This window comes from Manacus candei, unplaced genomic scaffold, assembly GCF_025592945.1.
Source record: "Manacus candei isolate 608988 ecotype Guabito, Panama unplaced genomic scaffold, ASM2559294v1 h1tg000002l, whole genome shotgun sequence".
NCBI lineage: Eukaryota > Metazoa > Chordata > Aves > Passeriformes > Pipridae > Manacus > Manacus candei.
In genome coordinates, this window is record NW_026138050.1 from 15,885,504 (window position 1) to 15,911,379 (window position 25,876).

Here is a 25,876-nt window from a genome sequence, read left to right on the forward strand (position 1 = left end):
GTAATAAAACTGCACCCAGAGGTACAGAACAGCCAGTTTGCACCCCTTCTGCACCCTGCTACAGTGTCAGCTTGTATTTTGAGTTTTTAACAACTCCTGTGACCCCATTTTTGTGGGCTCAGTCTGCTTTACCCAGCACTTTCACACCTCTGCAGCCCTTGCTGTGGCACTGAAGTTGCTGCCAAGTTCCACTGGACTGCTCAGTGCCGAGAAGCAGATGCTCCATGACTCATGCAGTGCTTGCAGACACAAGTTATCCATAACAGCACCATAATTAACAATACCAAATGTCAGCTCTAAAATTCAAACATGCAGATGTTCATGCCCATGGCCTATGACCACGTTAATTTAGGAGACAGTGTCTGATCCTGCAAGTGTTCTAGACCAGGTTGGACAGGGCTTGGAGCAACCTGGGCTAGTGGAAGGTGTCCCTGCCCACGGCAGGGGGGTGGAATGAGATGAGCTTTAAGGTTCCTTCCAACCTAAACCATTCTGTGATTCTGTGATAAAAATATAAAGTGGAAGTAAGAGGTGCTGATTTTCATCTATCATATGAATGACTTTAGCGAATTCTGAGTGTCAGAAAGAGCCAGACATTCTGAACAGACAGCAAACTCTGGCCGTGAAAAAAGATAACGAATAAATAATGACTGTCTTAGCACTGCTAAGAGCTAAATCCCCCTTCCCCCCAAGCAAACAGTCCTAGTCCAGCTAAGAGGTATGGTTCAAGCAAACTGGACTAAGCTGTGGTAACTGTGGCCCTTCCTAAATGGAGTTTTCGGTGCTCACAAGCAGAGGTTTTCCACTTCACTCGAAAGCTTTACCTGGCACTGAAATTCCGGAGGACTTAAATGCAAAACCCCAACATTCAAGAGGAAACAAACCCGGACGTTTCGCTGCGTGACAAGGCCGGAGCTGCTGCAGAAGTCGCGTTTTCCAAGGGCGGGGAAACATTCCCGGAGTGGCTTCGGATCCAGCGGCACCTGCGCAGGTACCGCCGGGGACCCAGCGCCACCTGCGGGGCGGGCCCGGCCACTGCATCCCGATAGCCGGACACCATCCCGACACCATCCCGATAGCCCGACACCATCCCGACACCATCCCGATAGCCCGACACCATCCCGACACCATCCCGACATCAGCCCGACACCATCCCGACACCATCCCGACATCAGCCCGACACCATCCCGACACCATCCCGACATCATCCCGACACCATCCCGACACCATCCCGATAGCCCGACACCATCCCGACAGCCCGACACCATCCCGACACCATCCCGACACCATCCCGCCCTTCCCAGGCCACTGCATCCCGACACCCCGACACCATCCTGCCACTGCCCCGGGAACAACCGCCAGATGTGACAGAGCAAAAATCGGTCACAGAACGCGCAGAGTTGGAAGAGACTCACAAGGGTCATCGAGTCCAACTCCTGGCCCTGCCCAGGACCATCCCCAGGATTCACACCCCCTGCCCCAGAGGATCATCCAAACCCTCCTGGAGCTCTGGCAGCCTTGAGGCTGTGCCCACTGCCCTGGGGAGCCTGTTCCAGGGATGGATGGGGCAGCCACAGCTTCTCTGGGCAACCTGTGCCAGGGCCTCCCCACCCACACCAGGAAGAATTTCTTCCCAATATCCCACCTAACCCTGCCCTCTGGCAGTGGGAAGCCATTCCCCCTTGTCCTGTCCCTCCAGGTCCTCGTCCAAAGTCTATCTCCAGCTCTCCTGGAGCCCCTTTAGGCCCTGGAAGGGGCTCTAAGGTCTCCCTGGAGCCTTCTGTTCCTCTTCTCCAGGCTGAACACCCCCAGCTCTCCCAGCCTGGCTCCAGAGCAGAGGGGCTCCAACCCTCCTGACAGAAAAGAAGAAACAAAACCCAACAAAAATTAAGAAAAAAAAACCATAACAAAAACAACCCCCTGGACTTTAGCTGAACAAACAGGCAGAGTAAAGAAGTTCACAGAAAAGATTTATTGCTCAGAATTGTCTGTGTGTGTGAAGGACTAGCAGGAGGCTCCCCTGCTCAGTCCCCCAGCTCATCCCTCACCAGCACAGGGAAGCTCCTGCCCCCCTGGCAGAGCTGGGTGTGGATGGCACGGAAGAGCCGGGCAGAGCCCTCCGGGCACGGGCTGGGCTCCAGGACAGGCAGCAGCTCTGCCATCAGCACCTGGGCAGGACAAGGGGGACACGTCACCAGAGCCAGCACACATTGCCAGGACTCCTTGAAGCAAAGTGGCTGCATAACAAGTGAAATCTAATCAGAGCAGTATGACTAATAACGTGCTCATTGATTGACAGATACTTTCTTTTGTCATATTTAACAAAGGCAGAGTTGTTCATCCTCTGCTCATGAGCTACACTAGCAGCCACCGTGTTCCCAGAGCAGTGAGGTAAGTGGAGACGCTGCTCCTCTGCCACAGGGAAGGCCCAGCACTGGGATGAGATCATACCCTGCAAGAAGTTAAAGCTGGGGTTGGCTCAGGAGCTCTGCAGCCACACAGTGAAGTGCTCACTCACCCAGCAGTAAGTTCAAGCACTCAGGACTGTTCCTGTCACCTCCCAGCTAATCCAGGACAGATGGGTGAGTGGCCAACTCCAGCCCAAACGGGCTACAGGGGCTGCTAGAGCTGCCAACATTCCCTGCCCTGGTCTTTGGTCCATTAAGCCTAGCTCAGGATCTCAGCCCACCTCAGCTCAGGTCCAACACCACCCTGATGCAGCATCATCAGCTCTGGGACTAGGACTGTGAGAGACAACTCAAGCACAGGTCACTTCCAATCAAAGGACAGAAGCTGGCCTTTGGTGCCCCACTCTTGAATTAATGCTCAGGCAGACCTCCTCTGGGATTTTCATACTGCTCCACATATGTCTGCACAAGGACAGGGAAGCAGGACACAGTTGGTAATCTTTGGGAAGTCTCTACAGACACGAAAGCTACCTAAGGGGAAAGCTGCACATGAAAGAATGCTGCCCTGCTTTACTTCCTAAGAGAGATATCCTTCTCTTTTCCATCCATCTGCTCTGCTCCTGATGTGTAAGAACAGAGGAAACAGACCTTCACCACCAAAGAGAGTCTAAGAGCTACCAGGAGTCTCTGTGATACTTGGCATTCCTCCATGGAAAGGCAATGGACAGGCTTGGTCCAGAAATAGGTACATCCTTTCCCAGGATATTTATCTTGTATCACATCCACTAATTTCACCTGTTCCAACAATTTCACTTATTTTCACCCTGCAGAGCTGCTTCAGACCCTCAGAGCTCATCTACCACAAAACACCTATTTGGATACATGTGCAGAGGAAACTGAGTCAGTCACAGAGCAGCAGGAATGTGGCTTTGGTCATCACTTCATTTTGGGCAGATAAAGAACCCAAAACCTTCACAATCCATAATTCAGGACTATAATGCTGAAGTCCCATTTGAGGACAGGCAGCAATCTATCTTCAGCCAGAGGGAGGAGTGCAGCCAGTTATTAATAACTCCTCTGTGGCTTAGAAAAAATTACTTTTCCAAAGGCTCTATCATTCAGGTCAACAGTGGATGTGATTTCATAGATCTTCTCTGCCCTTTGCTGCTGGTTGAGAAGAACAAGTAATCTCTGTGCAGCAAGCTCTCTGCTCGGGCTGCTGAAGAAGCTGACACCTCCTACCCTGCTCTCACAGGCTCAGAATGGTCAAATCAAGATTAGCAGCACAGTGGTTTGAGGTTTAAAAGGAAAGGAAGAGAGAGCAGAGGAGTTCACTAGCTGGAGGTCACACAGGAGAGAATGACACAGTGGGTGCCCTCGTGGGACTGTGAAGGGCTGACAAAAGGGGCCTTCAGGCATTACCAACATCCTCCACTGCCAAATTCTTTCAGAACAGCTAAATAAAACCTTATCAGGAGAGGGTCAGACACATAAAGGCCTCTGCTCCGGCTCTAACAAAAAACAGTCAGTTCCATTCACCTACAAAGACAGCAAGGCACTGAGGGGACTTGGACGTGAGGCATAAACACAGAAACACGACTGGGGAAGCTTGCTGTGCTGCTGCTCCCCATCAAGACCCCATCCAGCAGTTGGTGCCCCACAACTGCCCTTTCCTTTCCCTGCTCCAGGAGCATTAACACTTTCCCAGACTCACCTTTTGTAGGGCAATCTCTTGGTGCAGCATTGACACTTGCAGCTTCAAGGCAAACAGGTCCCTCAGCTCCTGGAAGCTGGAGTAACACAGGAGAGGCAGAGCCAGCACTCCTGCAGTGTCACATATCTGTCCCCTGGCAGGGACACAGGCTGGGGAGCAGCTTCCCACATCCCCAGTGCAGTCTGGGCGCAGCCTCAGCTGGGACTCCAGAGCTGCCAGGGGGCAAGAACAGGCAGGAGACAAAACCACACAAGTTAAATCTGTACTTGCAGAATTTATGATCTACTTACTGTTCCCAGAAATGAATGACTAATGACAGTGTATTATTCAGGGTAAGCTCCTCACACATGGCACAATCAGGACATCCTAAGCTATGGCATCCAGTGTCCCCAGCAGCTCCTTCCCCAGCCCTCCTGAACTGCAGCAGTTAAAAGCTCCAAGCCTCTCCTGAACACAGAGGCGTGGCACACAGATACCATGGCTTTGTTTGCCACCAGACAATTTCATGTGCTCCATTACCATTAAGGATAACCAGGAGAAAAATTACCTTGTCCACAGTGTCCTGCACAGATGGAAAACCACTGTTCCAGCACATTCACACCTGACCACAAACACGGGGACTGACTCACCTGCTCGAAGAAGCTGCAGCTTCTGCAGGCACTGAGCAACTGTGGTTTGCAAACCCTCCAAGGTCAAAAGGCTTTCATACTCCCTTTGTAGAGTGGGAGGGTCTACAAGAGAAGCAGAGGAAACCCAGCAGGCATGAGCATACTGGAACCTTCCTCCCCAGACACCAGTTTCCAGAGCAGCGTTGGGTTCACCAGCCCTCATTTTAGGCAGGCAAAGCTCCTGTCCTCAAGTCCAGCACATGGCAAGGACACAAAACAGATGGAACTGGAGTCCAGACCATCCTTATTCCACCTTCTGCCCCTCCACCCCCTTTTTTCCTTCTTACCTGCAGTCTCAGCTTCCACATACTGCCTCAGATGGGAGGAGACATCCTGGAGGACCCTCAATTCCTCCTCTATCTCTGCAGGACTGAAGTCTGCCTTCGGTGAACAAAACTCAAACAGCAGCAGCTTAAGGAAAGTTCCACACCACCAGCTGAGTGCAGCATCCCTGGCCAGGCCAGCTGGGAGCAGGGACAGAGGGAACAGCCCAGGAAGTGGCATTGCAGGGGGAAGCTGAGGACAGCACAGCACAGCTGTGTAGGGCATGTTTGCCTTGTAGCCATGTTTGGCTGGATCAAGAGTTTTGTAAGTGCTCAAGAGCTGTACTATGAAAAACCCCACTTCCCAGAGAGCCAGCTTGAAGTGCTGGTATTGGAGGCATTACTCTCTCCAGCTGGGAGCTCACTGTGGAGCAACTGTACCCGGAGCCTGCTGGGAAAGGATACAGTTGTCTGGATCCTCTCCATAAAACGGGCCCTTGCAGCTGCTGCATCTGCACTTGTTTGGCACAGATGACATTTCTCCCATGCCCTGAAAATTCCAAAGGGGCAGGAGGTGGAAGTTACACTCCTTTGTACCAGACAGTGTTCACACTGAGCCGTGACACACCAGTGTGACACATCAGTGCTTTAATTACAAGCGTCTCCATCACCCCCCTCTCTCACAGGTTATTTACTAACCATTCCCAACTCATTCCCACAGCTGGTATTAGATCAGCAAGGACACCCTGCAGAAAGCATTAGACACTGCAAAACACCTGTTCCCCTCTCCACTTGTTTTAAAGGGAAGGATTTACAGCCATCAGAAGACAGACAGCATATTTCCAGAAGCAGAATGTGAACTTGCAGTACATCCCTAATTCTGTTGTATTGCCCTATGTTCATGTCCCATAGGAAACACCAAATCTTCCCTTCCTTTCTTAGGAGCAAGTCATCTGCATTTCTGCACAGTTGTTCTGTTAGTAAAGGTGCACAAAAAGAAGAGCAGACAGGACAAACTCTCACCCCAATTCCTTCACATGCCAAACTTCCTCAAGATTCTCCTTTAATCCTTTTTTGGGGGGACAAAATGCTGTGTTTGGCAGGCAGTATGCCAGCAGTGTGTCAGCATCAGGGATGCAAGACACAGGCTAAAGGACAGTATCATGAGGAAGCTGGCCAGGAGTTCACACCAGAGTCCAGTTTTTTAAATAAAGCACTACACAAATAGCAGCATCACCAGAGAGATGCATTTCACTTACAGAGTTCACCATCCCCATGGATACACAGTCCCCATAATATCCTTTACTTAAGAACTGGTTTAAAAAGCCAATCTCCCAAAATCTGCTGCAGTGAGAGCCATCAGGAGGAAGCTTAAAATAGTTCTGCAGTGCCTGACTGTCTAACTCATGTGCATGTGTCTTTTAAATCATGTTAGGAACTGCAGATTTCAGAAATACATTATGCAAAGAAGTGGCAAGATTAATGGAACAGGAGAGAACAGAAGTTCCCAGGCAAGATGCATTCCCTCTACAAGGGTTCTTTAGTGCAAAGGTTATTCTCAATCTGTCACTGAGTTGAAAGCAATAGTGAAAAGTATAAAATTACACCAGAGCGATTAGAATGCTGAAAGGCTCAATTTACAAGTGAAAATTAAGGGAATAAAGTCTTTACAACTTGCTGAAGGGCAACTAACAAACTGGTGGCTGATAAATGACAGTTCCCAAGAGGAGGAGAAATTCTTGAGGGCAGCACAAGGGGCTATAGTTAGAGTTAAGACAGGGTTTAAGCTTAACATCTGAATTAAGCACATAATGAGAAATCTGCTGAATTATGGCAAGATTTCTCAGAGTAAATGTGGGAAACCCTTCCAGAAGACTGGAGAATGCACCAGAGCACTGAGCTCACCAGAAACCCAACCACCTGCACCCTCACTGCAGGAACTCTGGAGTTGGCTCTCTGTACGAGCTGAACAGCAGGAACAGCCTCAAACACACACAGCTGTGGTGCTTCCAGAGGTGCCCCAGCAGGGCAGGGCACGGCTGGTTTGGGAATTGTTCAGTGGATAGGGTACAGAGGTACCCACCCCACAGGGTCTCCTGCCTCCAACAGGTGTCTGCTACCAGCAGAGGCTTCTGCTGCACTGTTAAACCCACAAATAAAGTTCCTTCATGACTCAGTGAGCAAGAGTAATTAGCACTCTGAAAATAAATTCTAGCAGCTAGAATAACATGAGCACACACATCCTCAGCAAGAGCATTGCAGAGCACTCCTCCTGCTCCCAGTTCAGCCCCACACCCCACGGGGTCACTGCCTGCCCAGGAACCACCACCAGCCACGGCCCCCTACCCGGCCCCTCCTCACAGCCCTTGAGCAGAGGGACTGCACTAGTCAGACTGGGCTTACCTGGAGTTCCTGGAATAGGCTATCCTGTAGGGAAGGGGGAGCTTCAGCTGGCATCTGCAAAACAGGAGAAGGATCAATCCTGGCTGCCAGAGAGCAGTTGAGCCTTGTCTTCCAACAGGGAAAATGATATTTTGTCAAAATCTGGAATTAATTTAGCTGCAATGGGAGATGTCAGCAACCCTGGAGACTGAATCCACCACTGCCTCCAGCTTGTCCTCAAGGAAGGAGGCTCAGGCTCCTCTCTAATTTCTACAGACATCACTGAGCTGACCTGCAGGAGCTCCTGCATCCTGCCACCAGCTGTCAGAGGCTCATCCAAGGTGGGAAGCTGGGAGCAAAGCCCTGGCACGGCCGAGAACAGGCATGGAAACAACTTGTTCAGGGAAGCTGGTCTGCCCAACCCTGCTGCTCTACCTGAGCAGGACAAGGCAGCTTTGCTTAGCACCACATCACACTCAAAGAAATGGGAAAGGGACATTCCAGCTTCCATTGGAATATGGTTCTTAACCCCGAAGTAAAATAATCCTCAAGTTGTAACTACAAAAACAAATGGGTTGGCAGTTATTAGTCACATGCAGACTAGGAACCCAAGGCCACAGTTGAGATTTTAAGTACACAAACATTTGAATCCAGATCCCTGTTCCCCCAGCAACTGTCACTCAGTGTCCTGTGTCCCTTCCAATGCCAGTGAACAGGGATAATTTCCTTCCTGCACAAACACAACAGTCTGGGTTGTGGTAGCTGAGAGGTATTCCTCAAAATTTTCCTGGGACATCAGAGCTGACCTTCACTGTGTCTTTAAAGCAAACAGTACACAGAAAAGAAATTCTTTAAACAAGACAGAGTGGCCTGAATGCAAAGCCAACATTCCAAGTATTATTTTGCCACTTTTCCACAGAGAATCTCAGTAACATCCACGTCATAATCCTTCCCATACCAAACACTTGAAACAACTGCATTCTAGTCCATCCTGATTTGTGTAGTTACATGGGCAGAGTCTTACAGGTTAACCCAGATGCCATCACTGCCAACAGCATTGGGCACCTGCTTTAGAGAGAGTGCAAATTCATGCATTATGTATTATCACCGTGTAAAAAGAGAACAAATAAAAAAATCAATATGCTATAATAGAAAGTGCACTCAGAGGAAAACCAAGGCTCAAGAAAGCTCTACAGAGACAGCTTTCCATAACAGTCACAGGGGACTATGAAATACCAACAGTCTTAATTGAAAGGCTTTCAAAGTCCCAGCCATCCAAGAAGAAGCCCTTTAAATTAAAACCACTTGCTCAACCACAGTAAAGGCTTTTAAACTGTACAGGATGCTTCCTCTTGAGAGGGATGGGAGGACAGTGAAAGCAGGCTGGGGCCCCAAGGAGCAGCAGCAGCCAGCAGGGTTTGGAGATGTGCCTCTGAGTGTCAAGTGGAACACGAAGAGAGGTGCCCACCTCCCACACTCACCCCTTTTCCCACAGGATGCCTGTCCCAGGTGAGAGGCTCCTTCCTGATGCACCTGCAGTGTCCTCCTTTTTGCTGGACTCTCCCAGGAAACCACAACTTTTCTTCCCTGCATCAAATAACTCCTGGCCAGCAGCTATTGAGTTCTTTCCCCCAGCTGAATCCCCCACAGAAAAACTTTGCTGCTCATTTGGGGCAGATTTGGACGAGCCAAGTGTCTTTTGGGGTTCAGCTGGAGCACAGACCTCTGTGGCACTGCCAGTTGCTGTCCTCTGACTCCCTCTTTGTTTCGAAGCCACCCCTTTTGAGGAGCTCTTCCCAGATGTCCTGGGACCTTGAGAAACACATCTGGCTGGGGCTTTCCTTTGTGGTTTCTTCACATCTGGGTCAGTCCTATAAGGGGCTCTTAGCTGGTATGCAGAGGGCTTCTTTGAAGAGCCAGGCTTTTTGCTTCCAGTTCCCACCTTTGTGCTCTCAGGAACATCCTCAACAGGTACAGGCACCTGCTGCTCTTCAGCCTCCCTGGCAGCAGGTCCCTCACCTGCCAATTTCTTTCCTGTAGCTCCCGGGGCCTCTAATGGACTTTTCAAAATGCTTTTCCTGACTTTCAGTGCCTTCTCTAAGGCCCTGTTCAGCAGTTCCAGCTCCTCCAGCTCCTTGGGTGAAGGCCTGTTCTCTGCAAGAGGAGACGACACGTCAGAAAGTCCAACCCTGGATCTTGCCCATCTGTCTCTTCACTAATCTGCTTTGCCATGTACTACAGAAGGAAACCAGAAACGATGAATGGTGCAGGGGGTATTTTTTTTGGCTGTGGGAGCAGCCAGTGCACAGAGGATGCAGGCAGGCTGCAGGAAGCCCTGAACACAGGATGGGTGTGAGCCACAGAGGAGAGTTCTGCAGAACCAACCTCAGCAAGTGACAACCCCACACCTGGGTCAGGCCTAGAGACACTTCACCACTGACCTGGATTACCGAGGCGCGACTCCAAGCTAACTCCAAGGAGGAAAGTGGGAGGGAAAAGGCAGAGGGGGGTTAAGTCGCAGAAAAGTGGAACGGCTCCTAACACCGAACCCGGCTCAGCCCCGGTGTGACCCGAGGGGCCCTCGGGCCGGGGGAAGCGCTCACCGTGTCCAGCGCCGGAGCCGGGCTGCGGCTGCTCCTCTTCCTCGCCGCCCCTGGGGGAACAAACAGCGCCGGGGCCGGCGATGTGCACCGCGACCCGGCCCCGCGGCCGCGGGACCAGGCGCGGGGGCCGAGGGGTGTGCCCGGGGCCGCAGGGTGTGCCCGGGGCCGCAGGGTGTGCCCGGGGCCGCCCCGCACTCACCACGGCCGCAGCAGCGCCCGGCCCCGCTCCGCCCGCCGCTCCAGCTCCCGCCGCCGCTCCGCGCCCGCGCCCAGCGCCGCCCTCAGCGCCGCCGCCGCCCTGCGGGGCCCAGCGCGCTCAGCGGGGCCCGGACCGGACCCAGCCCCGGACCCGGACCCGGCCCGGCCCGGCCCGGCCCGGCGCCCCCGCTTCCCCCGGCCCCCGCTCACCGCCCGCCGCGGCCCGCGGGCAGCATCGTCCCGGCCGGGTCCTGCCCGCTCCCGCCGCTCCGCCCGCGCTGCCTCCCTACGGCCCTGCCAGGACCTGCGGGGAGGGCGGGGCGAGGCCCGCGCGCGGCCAAGGGCGGGAGCGGCCCCGGCAGCGGGGAGGGAGCGCGGGATCCCGGGACAGCCCGGCCGGGGGATCCCGGGACAGCCCGGCCGGGGGATCCCGGGACAGCCCGGCCGGGGGATCCCGGGACAGCCCGGCCGGGGGATCCCGGGACAGCCCGGCCGGGGGATCCCGGGACAGCCCGGCCGGGGGATCCCGGGACAGCCCGGCCGGGGGATCCCGGGACAGCCCGGCCGGGGATCCCGGGACAGCCCGGCCGGGGATCGCTGTGCCTGCCCGCGGGATCCCGGGACAGCCCGGCCGGGGGGATCCCGGGACAGCCCGGCCGGGGGGATCCCGGGACAGCCCGGCCGGAGGTCGCTGTGCCTGCCCGGGGGTTTGCATCGGCAGAGAGGCAGATTTGTGGTTTTTTTGATGGAGGAATCTGCCCTGTCCTGCGGCTGTGAGAGCTGCCTGTTGGTACCGCTGGGATCCCGACAGGAATATTGCTGCGAAGTCCTGCAGTTCCCCAAAAGTGCCCATAGCTGGCACTCGGCGATGCCTGTTCCGGGCAGCCGAGCAGCAGGAATCCACTCCTCCGCTTTGCACAGCACAATGAAAGTTAACAGAAGTTTATAAAGAAGGAAAGAAGTGGTTCTTTGCTTTCGAGGGCTGAATCTTCAGGTTGAGATGCCTGCGATTCTCTGCAGCCATTCTTCTAAAGAGAAAAAGTTCAGAATTACAGGCAACACATGGAGACAGGGCTTTAAAAAAACCTATAAAATATTACAAAGTTGGCCCCATCTTGCCCCATTCTTGCAACTATGTGTGAGTTCACTGTCAGAACACTGTGAACAGTTCTGCTTCTGAGGCATGGACCAAGATAGAGCCCAGCTGGCTCTTCCAGGGCTGAGCAGGCTCAGCAGGGCTGACAGGGGGTATCAGACACACAGAAAGTAGTTTAATCAGCAAAATCATGAGCTGCAATGCTGTGAGACCTTGGGGAGCAGCAGTGGGACAAAAAGAGCTCGTTTACACACAGCTGCTTCTCTAGAATCATGGAATATTCTATGTTGGAAGGGATGCACAGGGATCATCAAGTCTAACTCCTGACCCTGCCCAGGACACCTAACAATCTCACTCTGTGCCTTAGAGTGTTGTCCAAACATTCCTTGAGCTCTGGCAGCCTTGGTGCTGTGCCCACTGCCCTGGGGAGCCCGTTCAGTGCCCAACCACCCTCTGGGGGAAGAACCTTTTCCTAATATCAAACTTAGCCCTCCCCTGACACAGCTCCAGCCATTCCTTAGGGTCCTGTCACTGGTCACACAGAGCAGAGATCAGAGCTGCCCCTCCACTGCCCTTCCTGAAGAAGCTGCAGGCCCTGATGAAGTCTGACTTCAGTCTCCTCTTCTTCAGCTGAACAAGCCAAGTGACTTCAGCTGCTCCTCATACGGCTTCCTCTCTAGACTCTTCATCATCCTCCTTTTTTCCAATACCTTCAGATCCTTCTCATATTGTGGCTCCCAAAGCTGCACCCAGGGCAGGTTGATTCCTGCAGCTGGGACTGGCTGAGAGATGAAGTCCCATCACAGCTCCTGGAGCCACCAGCATTGCTCAGGGGGGCACAGCTCCTCAGACACCTGCATGCTGTTGACATTTAAGTAATTAAAAACAACCAAAAAAGGCATCAGGCTGCTGTAATCTGGGAAAGTCACCTGGGGCTGGAACAGCACTACTGACACCACTACCTTTTGCATTAAGTCTCTGTGGTTTAGAAGTGCTGAAAATTACCCCCAAACCCCAATGTATTGAAACCCCCTTTGTATTGAAGATGAACCAGGCGTGCAACCCCTCCTGAGCCTCTGGCTTTAGCAGGCAATAAGATTCCTACTAAAGGACAAGAAAGCTTTATACGAGTCCTTTGTTGTTGGTCTGCACCTTGCTGGGAAGAAGGATGGGTGATTGTCTGCTTGTTGGCTTGGAATTAAGATCAGGGTGAGGCAAATGCTGCTGCCATCACAAAATTAGGAGTGGCAGCATGGCAGGAGGTGGGGAGGGCGAGGCTCTACCTGCCCCTTCCAGCTGCAGCAAGAGGTGGTTAAACCACGGGGTGAAACCATGGCAGAGGTGCTGGGGTGAGGTGATAATTAGCAGAAACTTCCTGACAGAGATAAACCCACTCCACTGCTGACACCCAGGGCTCAGAAGGTGCGACACTGACACTGGGCATCACAGCCCAGCTGCTCCCACACCCCTATCCCACTCCCTCCACACCTCTGTGATGGGTTCCTGCTGCCTCACCTTCTGAGGAGTCTTGCAACAGGGCAGCTGCTGGGTAAAACAGTTCCTACATTCTCTTGTGGGTGGTTGGCTTCCCAGTAGATCATGTGGCAAACCAGCTGAGCAAAAAGGCCAAGGTGTGTGTCTTCACTGACAGCAGCTTGTGCTAGAAGAGGCAAATGCAGCAAAGAGCCATATTCTGTTAATGTAGCAATGAGACTCTGCCCCAGTACAGACCTATTCTGGCCCAGTTGGCCTAGGAGACATTTGTGCCAGGGACTGGATTTTAAGCTAACAGAGTCTAAATGTGTTTCTACCTCATGATATTGCTTGCTGAGGAAATGCTGGGTACCTCAACAGGGCACACATGCTGAGTAACCTTTCAACTGGTGCAAATTACTACTTAAAGATTTAATTACAAAAGATATATAGGTTAAAATACCCATGTGATGTCCAAGGGGCAGTGGCTGGTAGTCACAGCTCTGCCAACAGTTTATTTTTGGGACCTGCAGTGAAGAGGCATCTTGCATAGGTGAGATGTAGCAGAAGTTACAGTGTCAGCACTCATTGTTCAGGCTGACATCAGGTGATGTTCTGCAATACATATGTCTTTTTTACTGAGAGTCCAGTACCCATAGGCTGATAAAAATAATCTTTCAGGCCCTGGGATCTCCTGCTGGGTGTCTTTGATAGCTCTGTCCATAGCCCAAGGGTAAAATGCAAGGAGGCATCACACTTCAAAGAACAGCAAGCAGGAAATAAAAAGAAGCAGGAGATAAACTTCATCACTTATAAACCTCCCCACACTTTTTTCTGATGTTATATTACATCAACTTCCTTCTCCCATGTGCTGCCCATGGAGAACAGTGGTATTTGCTGAGCTGACACAGGAAAATTCTCCCTGTATATACCAGGATGTCATGGTTGGACCTCAGCTGTTCACTCCTCCCCAGAGGGAGGGAAAGAGAATCATTAAGGGCAAAAGTGAGAAAACTTATGAATTGAGATAAAGGCAGTTTAACAGGGAATGCAAGAGCCACACAAGCAAAGCAAAGCAAGGAATTCATTCCCCTTTCTCCTGGGCAGGCAGGTGTTCAGCCACCCCCAGAACAGCTGGGCTCCGTCACATGAACAGTTACTTGGGAGGGCAAACACCATCCCTCTGAATGTCCACCCCTAACTTCTTCTTCCCCCCAGCTTTGTATGCTGAGCATGATGCCAAATGGTCTGGGATACCCCTGTTGGGATCAGCTGTCCTGGCTGTGTCCCCTCCCATCTCCCCGTGCACCCCCAGCCCCCTCGCTGGCAGTGCTGGGTGAGGAGCAGCCGAGGCCTTGAGGCTCAGTGGTAACCAAAACATCCCTGGGTTATCAGCTCTGTTTGCAGCACAATTCCAAACAGTCCTGTACCAGCTACTCTGAAGAAAATTAACTCTACCTCAGCCCAAACCAGCACAGGGGTAATGTCCTGTACAAACCATTCATTTTTGAGTCAAGGAAGAGGAAAATCTCCCAGTGTTCCCAGTGTAAGCCTGAGGATGTTGCTATGCTGCTGGAAAAATACATAAATATCCAAGATCCATCTTCAGCTCTTCTTGTCATTTCTTTGGAGCAAAGATTCCAGGAAATGAATCTGTAGGAAATACAGGTTATAAATAGATTCCTAGACCCTGTATCTTGCTGCAGCCAAAATCCCTGCAGAATTCCCAGGGCTATCAGCAAGATGGGGTAGGAAGGGACAGCCTGAGCAACCTGGTTTAGTAGAAGGTGTCCCTGTCCATGGCAGGGGGTTGGAATGAGATGATGTTAATGCTCCCTTCCAACCTAAACCATCCTGTGATTCCATGCTTCTGTGTGACATGTCCTGGAGAGACGATGTCCTGTGGCACTCTGTCAGCTCAGCTGGCAGTGCAGGGTGTTGGGGTGCTGTGGGCACACTGATCTTGCTGGGGTTCCCAGGAGTTCAGCAGCAGGTTCCCAAGCTGCAGGCCACAGGCTACTTGAATTCATAAAATCATAGAATCATAAAATCACTGAGGTTGGAAAAGCCCTCTAAGATCATCGGCTCCAACCATTAACCCAACACTGCCAAGGCCACCACTAAACCATGTCCCCATGTGCCACATCCACATGTTTTTGGACCCCTCCAGGGATGGGGACTCCACCACTGCCCTGAGCAGCTCGTGCTAGGGCTGGACAACCCTTCCAGTGAAGAAATCTTTCCTAATATCCAACCTAGACCTCCCCTGGCACAACCTGAGGCTGCATCAGCTTTGCAAAACTGGTTCACTGAAAATGCTGAGAGCATAGACACTCTTGCTGGGAAATACTCTGTATCCTCACCCTCTCCCTGGATGTTACATTGGATCAGCCCTCATTGAAATTAAATACAGAGGACAGTGGAAGTCTCCCTTCTGTGAAACCATGAAATAGGTGGGGCTACAGTGTGTATCCAAGTTGGAAAAGAGAACAAAAAAGTATCAGTGTATACTGTTTTATATTACAATCATACATGTGTATTAATATTGCTGACTATCAGAATTGGCACACATTAATTACCTACTTTCTGTTTTGAAAGATGGGCAGGCAGTATTTAGAGAACTAGATGAGCAAAGAGGCTCCAGGTAGGGCAGGATGCCTCTTCTTCCAGCAGCAGAACCAATGTGCAGACATAAGAAGTGTAATTTTCTCTCTGTTGAGGCTACAAAGAGAAGTCTGCTTATTCCCTGACACTCCTAGATGTCCCAACAGAAAAACTATTAAAACTGCTGGAGACTCTGAGTTTGAAATCAAATTGCTTCAACAATATGTTAACATAAAATATGTGTTAATGATACTAAAGATAGGGTGGAGTTTCAGTTTAAGTATGCATTAACATATTATATATTTTGGGCAACTGCATGTAGTGAAATGTGTATAAGCCAGGCAGGTATATTACAAATAGGTATTTTTGTTCAAATCTATCTAGAAGTTTTTGCATCAGTTAAAATGAACCAAGATATTAAATGTTAAATTTAAAAAGTCCTTTCATACAAGACAGAATACTTGGGTTTGAGGTAGGAAGATCCAGAAGAAAAGGGAAGGTCTTTCTAAATGTGGTCTCCTGAGGCATGAGTGTCCAGCTTGGGGTCTGAGTTAGGAGAGAACTCAGTGTGGGGAATGCAGGGCTCTGGCTGCTGGCTTTCCCTGCTCTGTGTTTCCTCAGGCTCCAGGAGCTCTTGTGCTGGATGTGGCTGCAGCTCCTTCACCAGGACACACTCACAGGACCTCTTCTCTGTGGGGACCAGGGACAGCACCCAGGGAACAGCTGGAGCTGTGTCAGGGCAGGCTCAGGTTGGATCTCAGGAAAAGGTTCTTCCCCCAGAGGCTGGTTGGGCACTGCCCAGGCTCCCCAGGGCAGTGGGCACAGCCCCGAGGCTGCCAGAGCTCCAGGAGGGTTTGGATGATCCTCTGGGGCACAGGGGGTGACTGTTGGGGATGGGCCTGTGCAGGGCTGAGGGTTGGACTGATGGTCCTTGTGGGTCCCTTCCAGCTTGGCATGCCCTAAGATTCTGTGAACCTTGTTCCAGAGGCTCTGACTTCAGCCCTGGAGCACAGAGCAGGGAGGGGAGGATCTGCTGTCCCACAAGAATCTCTGCCAATGGCAGAGGCCGAGGTGATCTCTGCTCAGGCTGTGTAAATCCAGGGCAGCTCTCAAGAGATCCTGCTTGGCCATGTGGGTGGAAGGAAGTGAGATACTGTGGTTTGTGGGGAAAATGGTGTTTCAGCAAGGACAGCTGGGCTGTGGAGTGAGAGCTGGGGAGAGGGAAGGCTTTGAATCTGGAGATTTGGCCAGGGTGTTTGGAAAACATCTGCAGCAATTCATCACCCAGTCCCTGTGAGCACCACGTGCAGGAGTGTTCTGCCTCTGCTGTGTTACTGCCAGTGGTTTGTTTGATGTGCTGCAGTAACAGGGTCTTTCCTCCCATGTCCCAGTAGAAAATGATGCATTTAACACATGCAGGTCCCCATAAAACCAGGCCAGGAGTTTATAAACCACAGGGCAAGCTGTGGATTAATCCCACAGCCGAGGAATGAAAGTGTTAAGGATCATCACATTAGCACATCTTCAAAATCCTGATCCTGGGCTGAGGTCTTGGTTCACACCAAATGAAAGCCATGCCCTCGGAGGTGTGGGACAGGGGAAGGCCCTTGCCCAGTTGTTTGTGGAAAGCCCTCATAACACTAAGGTATTTATGGGGCTGTTTTGCCCTTGAGGCTTCTCACTACCTGATTTACAGTCTGGGAAAATGCAGCCAAATGGAAACCTGAGGGATCCTTCCTTCTCCTCCCTGCCCCCCACCCCTGCCCTGACCTTCTCACAGGACAGAACGTTGGGAAAAAGAGGAGACCTGCGGGACAAAGAGCACACACCCACTGACCAGAGCCTCTCCTGCCTTAACCAATCCTGCTGGCAAGCATGGCTGTGAGATTTGCACAATCTCTTGATGCTCTGAGTGTTTGCACAGCAGCAGTTAATTCCCTGGGAAGTGCAGCTCCTGGGGATGAGGGCTGAACTCTGGGCTCATTCACTGGAGGCTGCGGATACCAAAGATTACAAGGGTTAAAAGGAAAGAAAAAAAGAAGATATCAGCAAAACTCCTGGGAAAAAAACACCAGCAGGAGTGAAATGCAAAGATCTGAGCTGTGGGGAAGGAGGTCTCTTGCCCACAGTTTGCCAGGGAAATAACACTGTGTAGTGTCTGGTACCCCGTGCTTCTGCTGTTCGCTGTGGGTAGAGACAGGGCTTGGTGTAATCACACTTGTGTCCCTGAATTCCCTGTCCCTCACAGAGCACACAGCCAGCAGCCTCTGGCCCATGGTGGTGTTCATGTGTTCATGAAGCTTGGAAGGGAACACAAAGGCTGGGGGTGGTGGGAACATGGGCCACGCCAGTGACTCACTTGGGATGTGACCACGAGCCTCTGACAGCAGCGAGCTCATGCTTGGGCTGACTCTGAACTGGAGCCCTGTGGAGGATGGAGAGGAGCAGGGGCCTTTTCTGATTTCTCTCAGAGTTGCTGGTAAAGTGTACAACAGACTTATTTTCTGTCTTACACTATAATATTCCTGGATAACAGCTAAAATGGTGTTGGCTGCTTCTTGGAGAAAGTTCAAACAAGGGGTGTCCGTAGCTCAGAGAGGCACAGCTTCCACCAAGCACATTTAGGTCTATTCTCAAATGCCTGTTTTCCACCTGAAGAAAAGAACACCAAGCCTTTAACATTGACAGGACCTACATTTCCCTCCTCAGTGTGTTTTGGGCCAGCACAGTGAGGGTTGTTTTGCAGTGGATATTTGCCCAGTGTCTGTGCAGGGGATGGAGGAGAGCACAGGTGGGCTCTCCAGACATCCCACTGCCCCTGCCAGCTCTAGGGGCATCTCACCATGGCCCCACAGCCTTCTCTGCCCACAACCAGCAACTGGGCAAGCTGGGAGCTGCTGCAGGAGCCCTTTTTGGTTAACGCCCAGGCACTGAGCTGCCTGCTGAGGGAGGTGATGCCTGTGTTGTGGTGAGCAGGGCCTGGTGTGACTGTGCACAGTCCATTCTCCTGTGGTACAGAAGATTAAAATGGGTAAAAGTTCAAAAGTTTGGAAAAAAATGTGGTGCAAGGTGCAAAAGAGGAGAGAGCTGGCAGTAACTGTACAAATAAATCTGCTTCAGTGCTGACTGAATTGGAGCATAGACTGAGAAAGGAAAACCTCTGGATACTCCTGTATCCATGTAAACAGAGATCCAGAGTCAGAATCCACCTGGCTCTGACAATAAGCCATGGCTTTACTAATTGCTTTTCCTCACTGCTCCTTAATTATTTTCCCTGCGTAGCTAATAACTAGGAGCCAGAGGAGAAGGGAAACGCCAGCTCTGAGTCTGGGGTGTGGTGACTGAAGCTAGAAGAGGTTGCAGTAATATATTTAGATTTTACTAAAGAGGTTGACACTGTGTCTCAAAGTCTTCTGCACAAAACTGATTAAGTCAGACTATATGTGAAAGCTGATGATGGAAAAGACTGCATCAGGTGGAGGAAGGGATCTAAATTTCTGCAGACATCACTGCCAGATTAAGATTTGATTAATCAATTCAGATTAATGTCATCTTCATCTGCCGGTCTCAGACAAGACCTTTCAGCTCCAGGCCATCACATCATCTATTGCAGAGGTAAGAGCATTTGATGAGCTCCATCCTGCTCCCCGTGGGCAGCAATCAAGCTCAGAATCGAGCTTGTTGTTTTCCTTTATTCAGTTTCATCTTCCTCTTCAAGAATTCAAAAATTACTGCAGATCTCCATGCACTGGAAATCTCCTTTTCATTACTCCTGAACTTGATTTAAGACGTAAGTCGGAGTTTTTCAAGGCACTTGAAGTTCACTTACAAATTCAGCTGTCCATTTTGCATCTCCCTGGGGACATTCAGCTGAAAGGGAGCAAGAATCTTTCATATATAGCAGTGTGGATGTGCAGACACGTGCATGTCATCTCTGGAAGGACTTTGGATTCCTCCTCATGTCTCACACTCAGTTTCTCCCTCACACATCTGCTCAGAGCTCATCCTTGTATTCACTAGTGAGATTTGTGCTAAATGACCTTCCACTTCTCAGCCTTGTGGGGAAGGTCAGCACTATCAGAGTTCCAGCTCAGATCTTTTCAGAAAAGTTCCTATCTGCTCTTTCTGATGTTACAGAAATAAAAATTCCTTTCTTGTATCATCATTTTAATGCCTCATCTCAGGAAAAAAAAAATTAGTGGTGGGAACCTGGAACATCTTGGAAGGGTTGTTGTTTTCATACCATGTCATCTGCCCAAAGCAGGAGTTCTTCATGACCTGAACAGCTCCATACTCCTATAGCATCTCCACTGAGTGCATGGAGAGACAGAAATTGGGTGGTTATTGGTTCCATGGAGGCAGCTCTATCAGCCTGCAGATGCAAAAGTTGCTCCTCTGTGCTTTGGAGCAAGGACTGATTAAGAGCCATCAGAGGTGCTGTCTTGAAATCAGCAGCTATGGCTTTTACAAGTCAGCTTTTTTAAGACGGGCCAGCCATGGAGACTGTCTTCCACAGCACCCTAATTTCCCCAGGCAGTTTGGTCATGCCCAACACTCTGGAAGATCATAGCAACTTTGAACAGCTCTTGTTTCCATCATATTAAATCAGAAGCATTATTCCAGTGGGCAGCACTGGATCTGTATCACACTTGGCTGTGAAAACACAGGTGAGTTCCCTGTGAAATGGGTATTTGTCTTTATAAGGGCTGAACCCAGCCTTGGCCTGAATGAGGAAGGTCTGGTTCAGCTCCTGTGAGGAGAGCACAGGCATCAGTGCAGAGCTGCTGAGGGGGTGACTGAGATGGTCTCCAAGACCCTGCTGCTCCCAGTACATCCACCTGTACTTTATCAGGGAATCACAGAACTGTTTTCGTTGGAAGAGACCTTAAAGATCACCTTGTTCCAATCACCTGCCATGGGCAGAGATGCCACTCAGTAGATCAGATTCCAGGAATGTGTTTTACCCCCTTTGTTTTCAGTTTTCTCTGGAAGTTGAGGCGACAAAGTAGTTCTGGCATTACAACAGGGAGTCATTTAGTGGCCCTGGCCTCCATTCAAATTCAAAAGCTGCAGATAAGGGCTGATTATGACTGTAGTGATGTGGTCTGGGAGATGTTCCCCTGACAGTGAAACCACCTGGAAAAATACTGATGAGAGGTATTAGAAACTGGGAATAAAAAATTTTCTCCGTGCCAGGTGAATTCAGCTTTAGCAGGAGCTGAAGGCAAGAGGGAACTGTCCCAAAGCTATGGTTCTTTCCCTGAGGCAGGAGAACGGATGCATGCAGTGATGCTTTTGGGTGCTTGAGATTTTCTCCCGTGGTGCCCTCCCCTGCCAGGCATGGGAGGTGTCAGTGTTGTGTTGGAAACTCACTGCACAGGCTGTGCCTGGGTTTGGGGTCAAATGAGTCAGTTTGTGTGTTCTAGACCTCACATGGCTGAAGAGTTAAGCAGGAGGATCTCAAAGTGAAGTGGGAGTCCAGAAAGGGAGGATTAAGCACCTGCATGTTGAGGAGATGCATAAGTGAACCCAGGAATCAAGTAGCTTGGACTCAGCCTGAGAGTTTGTGGCCTGGCAAGAAGTACAGATTATCAGGACCAAAGAACTGCCTAGACTTGGTTGTATTCAAGACTGACGAGGATTCCGCAGCTCTCATTCCATCATCTCTGAGGCAGGAATCTCCCAAACCACTACAAGGACTCTGCACCTTGCTGCTATTGGCATCAGACCCCTCCATCCCCACCAGATGTGAGGATGTACCAGATGTGCCAGACCTCTCTGGGAGTGGGGCCAAGGCCAGCATGAGAACTTCAAATGTGGAGGGATGGCCCCATAGCCCTGAAAGCCCTCCTGGGGCAGATCCATCCCCCTGCAAAACCATGTGCCAGGCTTGGTTGGGCAACAGGTTGCAGGCTGTTGGGAAATGAAAAAAAAGCCCTTCTTCTTCATGGGAAGGAGGAGTGTTGAGTTTATCCCAAGTCTGTGCTGCAGATTACAAGACATCTTAACACTCTTGAGCTGTCAGATGGCATTTTTAATCAACCTGAACTTGATTTTTCAGAAATCGTTAATTACACTCTCCAAGCAGAAAGCACAGGGCTTTGATCAGTGCTTCTCAAAGCAAGTATCATCCATTGCTGCATCTTGTATCAGCTCATTAGGAGCTGCCTTCATTATAAACCCAGCTCATTAGCTGTGCATGAAGTCCTGGACATGGAAGCCTGTGAAGTAAGAGGGGAGTTAGACGAGGTTCTGTGGCTGGGTCTCAAACCACAGACAGCATAAACATAAACATGGTTTATGTTTTATAGACACATCAACACAGTTTTTCGGAAGGAGGCCTTGTAGGGAGGCTGCAGCCACTGATGAGCAGAAGGTAAGGCCCAGCAGCTGTCCCAGAAGTGAAGTAGGTCTATCAAAAGGGATGATTTGTCATTGTTTCATCTGCAACCCCAGGCTGGGTTTAATAGCACCTGTGTTTGAAGCACGATGAACAGGAGTGCACATGCACCAGGTTTCTTGGAGCTGAACTGCCAGGCAGGATTTGGGGGTGCACAGTGTCAGTGTTGATGTCAGTGTTGTTGGCCAAGCTCATCACACAGACTGGTGCTTTAAAGCAGAGCTGGTGTCTTGATCCTGAAAAAGCAACATCTTCCAGAAGACTTGTCCATGAGGCTGCCCTGCAATCACAGAATCGTTGCCCTTCATAAGCTTATAGAGGACTGGAAGGGGAAAGACTTTCAGTGTTAATTACAGCTCATTTTTCTGGTAACCCACTGTTCCACAGCAGATTTAGAGCTGCCTGGAGGGACATTAAGAGCCACTTTGTCCAACTGTCTGGAGAAGTGATCTAAAATAGGAATAGTGTGATGGTGGAGTGTCGTGGAGGCTTATGAAATTGAGACAAATAATGTATTCAAATGAGATTTATTTTATACACCAGTTAAACCAGACTAACTGCATTTATTAAACCAATTAAGCTTCATCAACTTTTGAATACAGATTTATGGTGTCCAATGGAATTGGTGCTACCTGATTTCAGAATTCTTGAGGTTTCAAAGGGTAACCCAGAATGAGCAATCCCTCGCCCAGTGGGGTGAGGATTCTCAGCCTCATGGACTTCCCTGGGGCAGCACCTCAACTCAACAGGATTGTCCCTGACTGCAGACCTGCTTGCTGTTCCAAGGAGGACCCACTCACCTGACCCCTGGCTGGGCTCCATCCATAGCCCAGTCAGATCTGATTTGTGGTCAAATACGGTCTGGGGGGTCTGGCTGGGGTCTGACCTTCTGCCCCCCCAGCCTCCATGGACATGTCATAGGGGTTGGCCCTGACTGGCCAGACTGGGGTCAGTGGCAGGGCAGCATCTGCAGGGTCACAGTCCCTGCAGGGAGAAGGATGCTCATGGCACCATGACATGTCCTTGCAGCAGCCTTTGCTCCCTGCTAAGGCAGAGTGGTCAATCATAGAATCATAGAATAGTTTGGGTTGGAAGGAACATCAAAGACCATCTAGTCCAACCCCCCTGCCATGGGCAGGGACACCTTCCACAAGACCAGTTGAATCCAAGCCCTGTCCAGCCTGGCCTTGGACACTTCCAGGGATCCAGGGGCAGCCACAGTTTCTACAGCCAACCTGTGCCAGGGCCTCCCCACCCTCAGAGACATTAATTTCTTCCCAATATCCCATTTAACCCTGCCCTCTGGCAGTGGGAAGCCATTCCCCATTGTCCCCTCCCTCCAGGCCCTTGTCCAAGTCCCTCTCCAGCTCTCTTGGAGCCCCTTCAGGCCCTGGAAGGGGCTCTCAGGTCTCCCCAGAGCCTTCTCATCTCCAGTTCTCCCAGCCTGTCTCCAGAGCAGAGGGGCTCCAGCCCTTGAAGCATCTCTGTGGTCCTATTGAATAGCAATATTTGATGCAATCTAAAATCAATTAAGCCAAAAAGCCCATCAGCATTCCTGCCTTCCTTCCACTTGTCCTGAGGCCTCTGCATTGCTTGGCTTTCAGGACACACACATTTTGGACGTCCAGGCTGGGCAGCCGTGCCCTGCTACCATTCCCCTCCTGGGCTCCTCCCCAGAGCAGCTGTGCAGCATCAGAAGAGCCTGGGGCAGAGTCAGGCCAGAGGGGCAGCCCCTGCAGTTTGCTCTGCTCCAGGTAGGCAGCAGCACGTCCCAAGGGCTGTGAAATGCACCCAGCAAAGCCTTTCAGCCCCCCCTCCAATCACACCCAGTGACTATCGACTGCACAGCACCGTGTGGGTCAGGACCTGCCCTCTGTGCAGTTTGAGGGCTCAGGCTCAGTCTCTCCAGAGAAGCTGCTCAGCCTGAGCGAGGAGCCACTTCCACCCCCCAAGCCCTCTCTTGGAGCTGATGTTCTGCATCAAGGCTGCTCTCGACTGAGAGGGGAAAGTGTTTTCCCTTCCATACCCAGAGCACGCCTCGAGCGTTTTGGCTTGGGAGCTCAGCTCATACTGCAGGTCCTCTGCCAGATGTGGGCTTATCATGAGTTTTTTTCTGTTTAATCATACAAAGAAAAATGCATTTGCTGTTCTCAGCAGACAGTTTCCCTGCAGTGTCTCTTTCCTTGTCCTAGAGTATATTTTCCCCCAACTAAATCACATGGTTTACTTTGTGTGTTCGTGTTTTGCCAAATATGAAGTGTGAGAATGATGCAGTTTTGGCGACAGACAGATGAGGCCCTGCTATTCCCAGCCCAAAGATTAATGCTAACACAGGCTTTCAGGGATGCTCCTTGGGCTGCCCATCAGCTCATTTATCTCCAGTGGTAAATCCCAGAAGCCTTAACCTCCAAATCACCAGGCAAAGCCTCATGTCAGGGGCATTGCTGATGAGAGGCAGTCACATAAACCCTGGGCTGGCAGCACAGGCTGATGATACACATCATCACTGGTTGAGTGTTCTTAGAATTTTTTCCCTGGAATTAAACACTCCACGGCCCTGCAGCATGGCAGAGGGATGTGCACAAAATACCAATGGGAAGAACGTGGCAAATTTGAGCTGTTCAGTGCCTGAATTTAACAGTATGTTATATAATTATATATATAACTATATATGTATATAGTATGTCCCAGACTCAACACCCTGTTGTTTTGTCCAGGGAGGCACTGTGTCCCTACCTTCCCCTGGTTCCCAGCCCACCCTGCAGTGCCCATCAGCTGAGCACTGCTGAGAAAACCCCATCTAGCCCCAATGACTGGACAAAGCCCGTTTTTGGGCTGGCTGAGGGGGCTGCATAGAGAGGGCCTGACCCTGCTTCCATCTGCATTGCCATAGACTGGTCTGGGGCAACACAGCAGGAACTGAGAGCAAGCTGCAGCTCGCTGTTGTTCAGCACTGAGCTGCAGGGATGCAGTGGTGGCAGGGGTCTGATCCACATGGCACTGGCACCCAGGGATGTGCAGCCACAGCACACAGAGGTGCCCAAAGGCACTCACCCAAACCCATCAGAGCTGTCTGCCCTGCCTGTGCCTCAGTGCATGTGAACACCACGAGGGGCTGAGGTGGGTTTGTGTATGCAGGTGCTCCAGACAGCAGGCAGAGGGGTGCAGAGGGGCTGGGGGCTCCAGCTGGGAAGCATTACCAGCTCCAGCTGCATCACCAGTGGATAGCAGGGCAAGTGGTGGAGGGGAAGAGAAATGATCAGCAGGGATGGAGGGAACACAGGGAAGAGCAGCAGCCCTCAAAGAGGAGTTTGTAATGATGGCAAAGCACCGTGGCTCCTTGGTTCTCTGGTTTCTCTTAGGAGAGCAGGGATCCCCAAGCCATCAAAGCTCTGGGTCTGGCACATTGCTTTGATGCACTTCAGATCCCACATCGGAGCCTGTGAAGCAGCACATGTGCTGCCTGCAGCATCCTGTCTCTGTTCGCCAGCACGGTGGGTCCGCATGACCTAAAATGAGCATCTGGCTTGGGACAGCGTTTCACTTTCTCCAGCCATCCTGCTCTAGCAGATTCCACCAGACTCTGAGGTTAGAACCGTAACCACTTAAGAACTAAAAAAAGCAGCAGGACGATTTCCAGCGGGTGGAGTGCGTGGGGCTGTCACCCTGCCCGTGCCCGGGGGAGGCTGTCACCCTGTCCGTGCCCGGGGGAGGCTGTCACCCTGCCCGTGCCCGGGGGAGGCTGTCACCCTGCCCGTGGGCTGTGTGTGGGGCGCGGGGTCCGTCATCCTGCCCTGCCCGCACTCGCGGGGGCTCGAGGGTGGCTCGGGGCTCTGGTGTAGCTGCCGGTGCTCCAAGCGCTCCCCTTGCCGTCCGGCGGGCTCGGCGGGCTTTACTGCTCCCGGCACTTTGCACAGCGATTTCAAACCGGTTTTGTTGAACTCGGGAACAAACCGCAACGGAGCAACGAGTTCCCGACCCGGCCGAGCCACGGTAAGCGCCGCTGCCAGCGCTCCGGGCAGGAACCCCCGGCCGGGCCTGCGGACACGCACCGGCTCCCATGGCAT

At 51.4% G+C, this 25,876-nt stretch overlaps 1 protein-coding gene across 1 annotated transcript; it reads right to left on the reverse strand.

The window, feature by feature from the left end:
- Positions 1 to 1,949: 1,949 nt before the first annotated feature.
- TEDC2 (tubulin epsilon and delta complex 2) lies at positions 1,950 to 25,876 on the reverse strand. Its single transcript, XM_051777061.1, has 10 exons — positions 25,531 to 25,876; positions 10,238 to 11,147; positions 10,039 to 10,088; positions 8,917 to 9,589; positions 7,457 to 7,510; positions 5,519 to 5,603; positions 5,078 to 5,186; positions 4,752 to 4,853; positions 4,123 to 4,334; positions 1,950 to 2,168 (listed from the first exon to the last, which is right to left on the reverse strand). The coding sequence occupies exons 1-10, from the start codon at positions 25,874 to 25,876 to the stop codon at positions 2,025 to 2,027; spliced, it is 2,685 nt and encodes an 894-aa protein (XP_051633021.1). The 3' UTR covers positions 1,950 to 2,024.

What these genes read in the sequence shown, in the direction of transcription:
- TEDC2 (XM_051777061.1), bottom strand. Translation starts at nt 25,876, where the DNA reads ATGCCATGGGAGCCGGTGCGTGTCCGCAGGCCCGGCCGGGGGTTCCTG. An exon ending in CGGCTCCGGCGCTGGACACG is followed by an intron (nt 9,590 to 10,038) that starts GTGAGCGCTTCC and finishes CTCCTCTTGCAG; the next exon opens with AGAACAGGCCTTCACCCAAG. An exon ending in GCTGCAGCTTCTTCGAGCAG is followed by an intron (nt 4,335 to 4,751) that starts GTGAGTCAGTCC and finishes GCCCCCTGGCAG; the next exon opens with CTCTGGAGTCCCAGCTGAGG.